Here is a 9,749-nt window from a genome sequence, read left to right as displayed (position 1 = left end):
TGCATATCAAATTAAATCAATTTATCACATGACTATGTACACTGAAACAAGTACACCTGTCCTGTGAAGAAAAGTATGTTTTTTTCATAACCACTATTTTGAAATGTAACCAAGAGCATTGCATTCAGAATAGGATTTATTAATTAGCTTTCAGTCCTTCAAACTGCTCAAGATGACTCTTTCAGGAGGGACAGTTTTAATGTGAGGACCCCTTCCCATTCAAACCTGCAGCCTGGTTTAGAGTCCTGACACAATGAAAGACTTATTATTATGATTATGATTATTGTTGTTTTTATTATTGTAAACATTTAAAATTGCTTTTGATGGTTATTTTTTTATTCTAAAGGCTGGAAAATTCAATACAATTAAAACGATTACATACATTGGATCCACACTCTCCTACTTCGGTGTGGTGAGTCTAAAACATTTGCTATGTATTCTGCTAATGCGTCCCTGTCTTTGTGTATAAAGTGCATTCACAGTTTAAAATCAGTGTGGATCTCATGAAGGTCATTTTCCTCTACGTACCTTTCAGTCTATATTCGTGGTCGACATCCTCCTTACAAACTACATTCCTCGCTGTGGCTGCAAAAAAGAGGTCAAAAGTTACTACACTGAGAAGAAATATGAAGCTGTAGAAGATCAGACAGAGGTAAGGACAGGTTACCAGTGCGGCTACATTGAAGTTAATGAGAAAAGGTTAGCTGGGGGTCCCCACTGGCTCACCTAGTAAAGACACTACTGTGTGGTTAGTCATTTGATCCAGAGCTCACTGTTTAGAATCTTGGTTGTATCTTGGCCTAGTACTTTAGTTGCCAGCCTAGTGGCTGCATTTGCATTTGCCAGTTGGCTGGGATTAGTTCATCTCACCAGGCAACAGCGCTCTCCACCATACAGTATAATCGATTGGCTAAAGTGCCCAGGTGGTTTGTGGGTAGCCACCTAGGTTAGCAATCCAAACCAAATTTGGGAGAAAACAGGTAAACTCTATATTGGCCATTTTCAATTTAAAGAAAACAAAATCTACTTAAAAATTTTTTACAGAATAATAATTGTGAAAGATTTCACTTATTTTAAGGTTTATAGATCCTTAAAATCAGACCCAGACACAAGAATTTGAAGTTTTTAATAGCACTTCTGTGCCATTTTATTAATTACAGAAATAAGACAAACCAAGACGAACCAAAACAAAACAGAAGCCTAGGTTAACTTCGGTGCACTAACTCAAACTTTTTCTCTATCCCTAACTAAAACTGGACGGCTAATCCATTTACCAGTAAAACAAAATAGCACACTTTCACTTTCAGAATGTGGGTTTATTATCCAAAAAAAATCACTTTACCAGATTTGCACCACCCTATACTACAGTCTGGTAAATTGACAGGGTGTCTGTATTTTAGATAGAATACAGTTTCTGAGGGGGGTCCAAGAGTGACTCACCTAGTACAAGCACAGCATGTGATGTGCAGGTGAGTCATATAGTCCGGGAAGCACAGGTCCAGGTCTTGGCTGTGTGATGTTGCTGGTACAAGCACAGCGTGTGATGTGCAGGTGAGTCTTATAGTCAGGGGACCACAGGTCTGGATCCTGGCTGTGCAGTGTTGCTGGTACAAGCACAGTGTGTGATGTGCAGGTGAGTCATATAGTCAGGGGACCACAGGTCCAGGTCTTGGCTGTGTGATGTTGCTGGTACAAGCACAGCGTGTGATGTGCAGGTGAGTCTTATAGTCAGGGGACCACAGGTCTGGATCCTGGCTGTGCAGTGTTGCTGGTACAAGCACAGCGTGTGATGTGCAGGTGAGTCATATAGTCAGGGGAGCACAGGTCCGGGTCCTGGCTGTGTGATGTTGCTGGTACAAGCACAGCGTGTGATGTGCAGGTGAGTCATATAGTCATGGGAGCACAGGTCCGGATCCTGGCTGTGCGATGTTGCCAGTCTTTGCTGGGGGTTTGCGGAAGGACCGTCACAGTGGCTCTGGTGCTCCTGCAGGTTAGGGAGGCAAACCCGGCACAGACTGTTTCTCCTCATCATGCTACACAGGTCCCTACTGGCCAGGCACCCAGTGAACTCGGAGACCTCTGCAGGGCTGGCCTTTGTCCTCCAGAGGCCGGCAGCTCGCTGACATCCTCTCTCGAGTTCCTGGGTGCAGAAAAGGAAACTGGCTCGGTCGTGGGATCGGAGGACACTCGCTGAACCTTCAGTCAACTGAGCTCCACTAGTAAGAGCTCTGGATGGCATGGTCGGGGGTTCACTGATGGGATCAAATCGTATGTGCCTAATGGCTTCTATTTATAATGTTACACTTTCTTGAAAAATACATGATAAAAGGCATAAGCTATGGGAGCCACTTGTCAGTGTTTGCCTAATAATAAAGACTCAAAGGGCATGAAAGATGATTCTCAGTAAATAATGTCATTCTTTTTTCTACCTAGACCTGCTATTTTTGGATCAGCAGAAAATGTCACCATCTTTATTAAAAACAACATTGGATTCATTAACTTCAATTACACAAAGTAAGGCTCTAGATTACAAGCTAACCTACTGTAGTGCATTCAGTGTGCTCTATTAAAATAATGTCACGTTTATTTTTTTTACAGGAGAAACATTTTGCCGGAGTTGAATGAAACCTATCTGCAAAACTGTATTTTTAACCGAACGACGGACCCATACTGCCCGAAATTTCGCCTGCGAGATATTGTCCAAGAAGCCGGGGAGGACTTCACAGAAATGGCTGTTGAGGTTCATTTCTGGTTCTTTTACCTCCATAGAGTCACACAATAGGGCTTCTGTTCTCAGGGTCAGGGCTGCCAATTGCAACCATATGCATTTAATCGCAGAGAAATGAGAAAACAAAACAGAAGGCAATTCAAAGCAGAGATCATTGTCTTGCTTCTTACTGTGCCCCTGTTCTTGTGCTGAAGAGTATGCTTATTCATTTTCTTACTGTGCCTCTGTTCTTGTGCTGAAGAGTATGCTTATTCATTTTCTTACTGTGCCTCTGTTCTTGTGCTGAAGAGTATGCTTATTCATTTTCTTACTGTGCCCCTGTTCTTGTGCTGAAGAGTATGCTTATTCATTTTCTTACTGTGCCCCTGTTCTTGTGCTGAAGAGTATGCTTATTCATGTTCTTACTGTGTCTCTGTTCTTTTGCTGAAGAGTATGCTTATTCATGTTCTTACTGTGCCCCCGTTCTTGTGCTGAAGAGTATGCTTATTCATTTTCTTACTGTGCCTCTGTTCTTGTGTTGAAGAGTATGCTTATTCATTTTCTTACTGTGTCTCTGTTCTTGTGCTGAAGAGTATGCTTATTCATTTTCTTACTGTGCCCCTGTTCTTGTGCTGAAGAGTATGCTTATTCATGTTCTTACTGTGCCTCTGTTCTTGTGCTGAAGAGTATGCTTATTCATGTTCTTACTGTGCCCCTGTTCTTGTGCTGAAGAGTATGCTTATTCATGTTCTTACTGTGCCCCCGTTCTTGTGCTGAAGAGTATGCTTATTCATTTTCTTACTGTGTCTCTGTTCTTGTGCTGAAGAGTATGCTTATTCATTTTCTTACTGTGCCCCTGTTCTTGTGCTGAACAGTATGCTTATTCATTTTCTTACTGTGTCTCTGTTCTTGTGCTGAAGAGTATGCTTATTCATGTTCTTACTGTGTCTCTGTTCTTGTGCTGAAGAGTATGCTTATTCATTTTCTTACTGTGCCCCTGTTCTTGTGCTGAAGAGTATGCTTATTCATTTTCTTACTGTGCCCCTGTTCTTGTGTTGAAGAGTATGCTTATTCATGTTCTTACTGTGTCTCTGTTCTTGTGCTGAAGAGTATGCTTATTCATTGTCTTACTGTGCCCCTGTTCTTGTGCTGAAGAGTATGCTTGTTTGGATCATAGAGTGATGCAGGTGTAAGGAAACTACATCCTGTCCGTATCTGTGTGTGAAGGAGTGCACACAACAAGAATTGAAACCGAATTGAACACATTTCCTTTATTGATTCCAGTAATCAAGTGTCACACTTCTGCACCTTAATCATTATTTTTAGACACCATAATGTGGCTTCTAGTTATTAGCAGAAATGAATGAGTAATGAGTTCCCTAATCTCTGGGAGAGCATCTGTCACAACACTGTTGTGTGTTCATGAAGGATCCTCTTGAATGCTTCTCAAATGCCTGTCTTATATATCTTGCCTAAATGTGGTGTGAAGCTGAACCTTGTTTTTGCTACGTCTTTGTGTTCCAGCATACCTTGCAGCTGTGCTGAGCGCAGTGCATCTGATTTGTTTAAATCCCTTACATTATCCTTGATTTAAACTACAAACATGTTTCTTAATATAAATTGAGTGTCTGCAATAACTTGTATTTGATCTATTTCTCTACAGGTTTAAAGGTGGGGGATCTTGTGTCCTTAAAACTAGAAGTACTAAATATTCGGCATCATATTATTAGACTTCAGCAGGGAATTGTTATATATATATATATATATATATATATATATATATATATATATATATATATATATATATATATATATATATATTCTGCATCATATTATTAGACTTGAGCAAGAAATTGTATTTGATGGTCTGAAATTGTATTTGATTAGACTTCAGCAGGGAATTGTTATATATATATATATATATATATATATATATATATATATATATATATATATATATATATATATTCTGCATCATATTATTAGACTTGAGCAAGAAATTGTATTTGATGGTCTTTACATTTAAATTCCCATTGCTTTTTTTTGTATCCCAGAGGAAGAAATCCCCAGCAATGGGAATACAGTGTAGGCAGTCGTACCTCCGTAGTCTCACTTACATTTTTACATATATCTGGACAATCTCTTATCAAACCAGAATGAAACATGGTATTCACATTATTCAGCACACGCTATTGGGAGTATGACATTGTGGGACTATATGGAGGTGTCTCTGTCTGTCCACATGTCAGTCATTACCATTACTTTATCCTATTCTGTACATGCTCTTATACCTCATTGTCATGTTTGTAAGGGTGGTTTGTACTTCCACTTGAATCACAGGGAGGAGTGATAGCAATACAGATTAAATGGGAATGTAACCTGGATTGGCTGCTTTCCAAGTGTGTCCCGGAGTACAGCTTTCGAAGACTGGATGAGAAAAACAGCCACAAGACCCTATACCCTGGCTTGAACTTCAGGTCAGAGCAGTACAGTCTTTTATTACAGAGAAGGGGTATGCTTCCAGTGTCTAATATACTGTTAGCTAGAGCTGGCGATGGTGACATTGCTTACTGTTGACTGGTAGGCTTGAGTTGTCAGCCACAGTGAAAGCTTTTTGCCATTTGTCTTGGTTGTTTCAAAGTGTGACGATGCCTTAGAGCTGGAGCGCCCTCCCGTGGCAGGAACAGGTACTGTTGCATTCCAGTTTAAACCTCCTAATTCTGGCAGTGAGGGGATGCAGCTGGATAACAGCGCACTCGCTTTGCAACAACATTATGCCGTTAAATCATTCCTTTTATTTCAGCTTTGCTGAACTGCAGCTGTACTGCTGCAAATTGAAGGGTGCTTGTGAATGACAAACCATAATAGATACGGATTTGCATCTTGATAATTCCTGTGGGTATGGCAGGCAGGACTGTATACCAGAGAACAATCTGCTGGTCTTTATTTGCAGGTTTGCAAGATACTATAAACAGAACAGAGTGGAAGCGCGCACATTGTTCAAGGTGTATGGAATCCGGTTTGATGTCATGGTGACTGGAAAGGTGATTAAGACTCTTAGTTTGAACTCTGTTTAGTGCATATCAAATTAAATCAATTTATCACATGACTATGTACACTGAAACAAGTACACCTGTCCTGTGAAGAAAAGTATGTTTTTTTCATAACCACTATTTTGAAATGTAACCAAGAGCATTGCATTCAGAATAGGATTTATTAATTAGCTTTCAGTCCTTCAAACTGCTCAAGATGACTCTTTCAGGAGGGACAGTTTTAATGTGAGGACCCCTTCCCATTCAAACCTGCAGCCTGGTTTAGAGTCCTGACACAATGAAAGACTTATTATTATGATTATGATTATTGTTGTTTTTATTATTGTAAACATTTAAAATTGCTTTTGATGGTTATTTTTTTATTCTAAAGGCTGGAAAATTCAATACAATTAAGACGATTACATACATTGGATCCACACTCTCCTACTTCGGTGTGGTGAGTCTAAAACATTTGCTATGTATTCTGCTAATGCGTCCCTGTCTTTGTGTATAAAGTGCATTCACAGTTTAAAATCAGTGTGGATCTCATGAAGGTCATTTTCCTCTACGTACCTTTCAGTCTATATTCGTGGTCGACATCCTCCTTACAAACTACATTCCTCGCTGTGGCTGCAAAAAAGAGGTCAAAAGTTACTACACTGAGAAGAAATATGAAGCTGTAGAAGATCAGACAGAGGTAAGGACAGGTTACCAGTGCGGCTACATTGAAGTTAATGAGAAAAGGTTAGCTGGGGGTCCCCACTGGCTCACCTAGTAAAGACACTACTGTGTGGTTAGTCATTTGATCCAGAGCTCACTGTTTAGAATCTTGGTTGTATCTTGGCCTAGTACTTTAGTTGCCAGCCTAGTGGCTGCATTTGCATTTGCCAGTTGGCTGGGATTAGTTCATCTCACCAGGCAACAGCGCTCTCCACCATACAGTATAATCGATTGGCTAAAGTGCCCAGGTGGTTTGTGGGTAGCCACCTAGGTTAGCAATCCAAACCAAATTTGGGAGAAAACAGGTAAACTCTATATTGGCCATTTTCAATTTAAAGAAAACAAAATCTACTTAAAAATTTTTTACAGAATAATAATTGTGAAAGATTTCACTTATTTTAAGGTTTATAGATCCTTAAAATCAGACCCAGACACAAGAATTTGAAGTTTTTAATAGCACTTCTGTGCCATTTTATTAATTACAGAAATAAGACAAACCAAGACGAACCAAAACAAAACAGAAGCCTAGGTTAACTTCGGTGCACTAACTCAAACTTTTTCTCTATCCCTAACTAAAACTGGACGGCTAATCCATTTACCAGTAAAACAAAATAGCACACTTTCACGTAAGTACAAACAAAAAGGTTCACACAGTACCTTTTACAGACCACACAGGTATCTTCACTGTGCCAGCCTCTCTCTTCACACAGACTGGAGACTGCCCAGACAAACATTTGTCCTAGTTTAAATACCTGCCTGCTAATTGCAGGCAGGTGGCATTCATTTTTTTTTTAGAGCCAGGTGTACCCCATGCTGGCTCACTCCTGTGGTATTGACTACATATTTTCCCCTTCCTCCCCCTGGTCTGTTACATTATATGTATGAGCAAAGAAAGGACAGCAGAGTGATTGGAGATAGACAATCTCCAAAGTGAGAGAGGTAGGGTTGTACTGTCTTGTCTCTTTCTCAGAGTCCTCTGTGCATCTCCTTAGTGGATGAGGATCTGTGGCAAAGTGGTAAGTGGTATGTGCAGGTGCAGGGGTGATGCAGTGCAGTAATGAAACACAGAGAGTTATAATCCAGTTTGGAACAGTTTTTAATTGTATCCAGGTCTGGTGACCAAATAATAATCCCCCGGCAATACACAGCAATGTTTAGAGCACGGCAGGAAACAATAATAACTGGTTTTGCAAACCAAATAATAGTACAGGTTATCCGCCCCACAATACAATACAATACACCAGTCCGGGTGCGTGCAGCAGTGTTGGTGGTGGGTGATAACAATTTAAACAGTGACTGTGGTGTTGTTGTTCCGGGTAGTGCTGGCCCAAGGCGACAGCTCTGGAGACGTGTTGGCCATCTAGTGAATTTACAAAACAAAAGACAATTACTAACAGCAACAAAAACAAACAAAACACTCACGAATACTGCTGACAATAATTCACAGGGGATCTCTCCCGGTCCTTCCAGTTCCGTAGCCGCTCTGAAACCAAGCAAAGGAAATGATTTACGATTCTCCGGCCCCTTATGCCATTATGCACAACCCCTTGGTAAGCGATTGCAGCTGTCTTTACTATCTGCAGCTGCTACATCATTTACCTTCCGTCCCAGGAAAAGAACTGTCAGGCCAGCCCACCCAAAGCCTTTCCTTTTCGCTGCTTAGCGCCCTCACAGGTCGGGAGGGAGATTATATTTCTGTCACAGGACCACATAGAGGTGGTGGAAGGATCCTTCAAAAAGAGCCTACAGGAAATGAAACCTGCCTCTCCTCAAGTGAGAAGGATAAGTTGTGAGGTTGCTTGTGGTAGGTTTGGGGAGTTTATTCATAATTTTTAGTCCTGGAATTAAATTTTTTCTCCACAGGAAGGTAGTGTCATACCTCCCTTACCAAACAGTTGAATGTTTCATTCTGGTCACTATGGAAACATATGAGAAAAGAAGGGGAGGAGTCTACATGGGAGGTTTAACATCATTGCCCTGTCTGGTCAAACAAATGCATGTGGAACCAAGAAAAACATGGAAACAGGTGATGAGATTTCCATGTATGTGCTTCTTCTCATGGTTTATAAATACTGTGTATATTTTGTTTTCTAGCTGCAAAATGTAAGTACGAGAGAAAGCCCGAGCTCTCCGCAAAGGCCTCCCAGCTGCAGTGAAGACACAGAGATGCAAGAGAGACAAACGGGTGCGTGTTCAGAGGAACACGAAACCTCACCGTCGTGGCGCCCGATGACAAACTTGGAGGAAGAGCTGTCCTTCCACAGTAGCACCACGCAGTGCATCAGCACCCCCGCTACATTCTCTCCACTCGTCCTTGACAGGCAGACCTCACAGCTGCTGTACAGGAATCCCCAGCTAAACATGCCAGTACAAGTGGCTGCAACACTGCACCTACCATCTGTTAGCTATCGTGAGGTGTTTATAGAATATGGTTAAGGTGATAAGTGAGACTGGGGAAGAGTAGGTGGCTGCTTTAGTTACCTTGAAGCTACTGTAGTTTGTTCATTAAAGATTCAATGTGCAGTTTTATATAGAATAGGGAAAGAGTACCCTTACAAACCTGCATTTTACAGTAATAAAGGAGTGTTTTCACAGACCATGAGTAATACTACTGAAGGTAACAATAGGTAGTCCAAGAGCAGGGTCTATGAATCCAGCCCTTATACATTTTTTATACTGTTTTATTGTTGTTGTTGTTTTAACATGTATTGTGCACACAGTATATTTTTCATTGCTAAGCAAAGGCAGATAGTTAATTAAGTTTTGTTCTGACAGCAGTTTTCATCAACTGATGCTTTTCAACACTCTTGTAGCACGCTGAAATTAATATAAAATGAACAAATTACAATAAATGGAAAATGACCTTTTAAAAGCCTCAGGGTAAGGAACTGCTCTGAGTACCTAGTGCTTACTGCTGTGAATAACAGGCTCCTTATAAGAGACAGTACCACTCCATTTCACACTGCTGTGAATAACACACTCCTTATAAGAGACAGAACCGCTCCATTTCACACTGCTGTGAATAACACACTCCTTATAAGAGACAGAACCGCTCCATTTCACACTGCTGTGAATAACACACTCCTTATAAGAGACAGTACCGCTCCATTTCACACTGCTGTGAATAACACACTCCTTATAAGAGACAGTACCGCTCCATTTCACACTGCTGTGAATAACACACTCCTTATAAGAGACAGTACTGCTCCATTTCACACTGCTGTGAATAACACACTCCTTATAAGAGACAGTACCGCTGCATTTCACACTGCTGTGAATAACACACTCCT

The 9,749-nt window shown here is 40.8% G+C and overlaps 1 protein-coding gene across 1 annotated transcript; it reads left to right on the top strand.

The window, feature by feature from the left end:
- The first annotated feature begins 2,434 nt into the window (after window positions 1-2,434).
- On the top strand, window positions 2,435-9,447 carry LOC117420775 (P2X purinoceptor 7-like). The gene is made up of 7 exons (XM_059005883.1): window positions 2,435-2,514; window positions 2,599-2,740; window positions 5,048-5,184; window positions 5,661-5,751; window positions 6,131-6,196; window positions 6,320-6,436; window positions 8,554-9,447. The coding sequence occupies exons 2-7, from the start codon at window positions 2,729-2,731 to the stop codon at window positions 8,893-8,895; spliced, it is 765 nt and encodes a 254-aa protein (XP_058861866.1). The 5' UTR covers window positions 2,435-2,514; window positions 2,599-2,728; the 3' UTR covers window positions 8,896-9,447.
- Window positions 9,448-9,749: the final 302 nt, after the last annotated feature.

The sequence above is a fragment of the Acipenser ruthenus genome, chromosome 32, assembly GCF_902713425.1.
Source record: "Acipenser ruthenus chromosome 32, fAciRut3.2 maternal haplotype, whole genome shotgun sequence".
Lineage (NCBI taxonomy): Eukaryota > Metazoa > Chordata > Actinopteri > Acipenseriformes > Acipenseridae > Acipenser > Acipenser ruthenus.
The sequence above is the reverse complement of the archived record's forward strand: the minus strand, read 5'-3'. Positions and strand labels throughout refer to the sequence as shown.

What these genes read in the sequence shown, in the direction of transcription:
- LOC117420775 (XM_059005883.1), top strand. An exon ending in ATGTCATGGTGACTGGAAAG is followed by an intron (nt 5,752 to 6,130) that starts GTGATTAAGACT and finishes TTTATTCTAAAG; the next exon opens with GCTGGAAAATTCAATACAAT. An exon ending in CTGTAGAAGATCAGACAGAG is followed by an intron (nt 6,437 to 8,553) that starts GTAAGGACAGGT and finishes TTTGTTTTCTAG; the next exon opens with CTGCAAAATGTAAGTACGAG.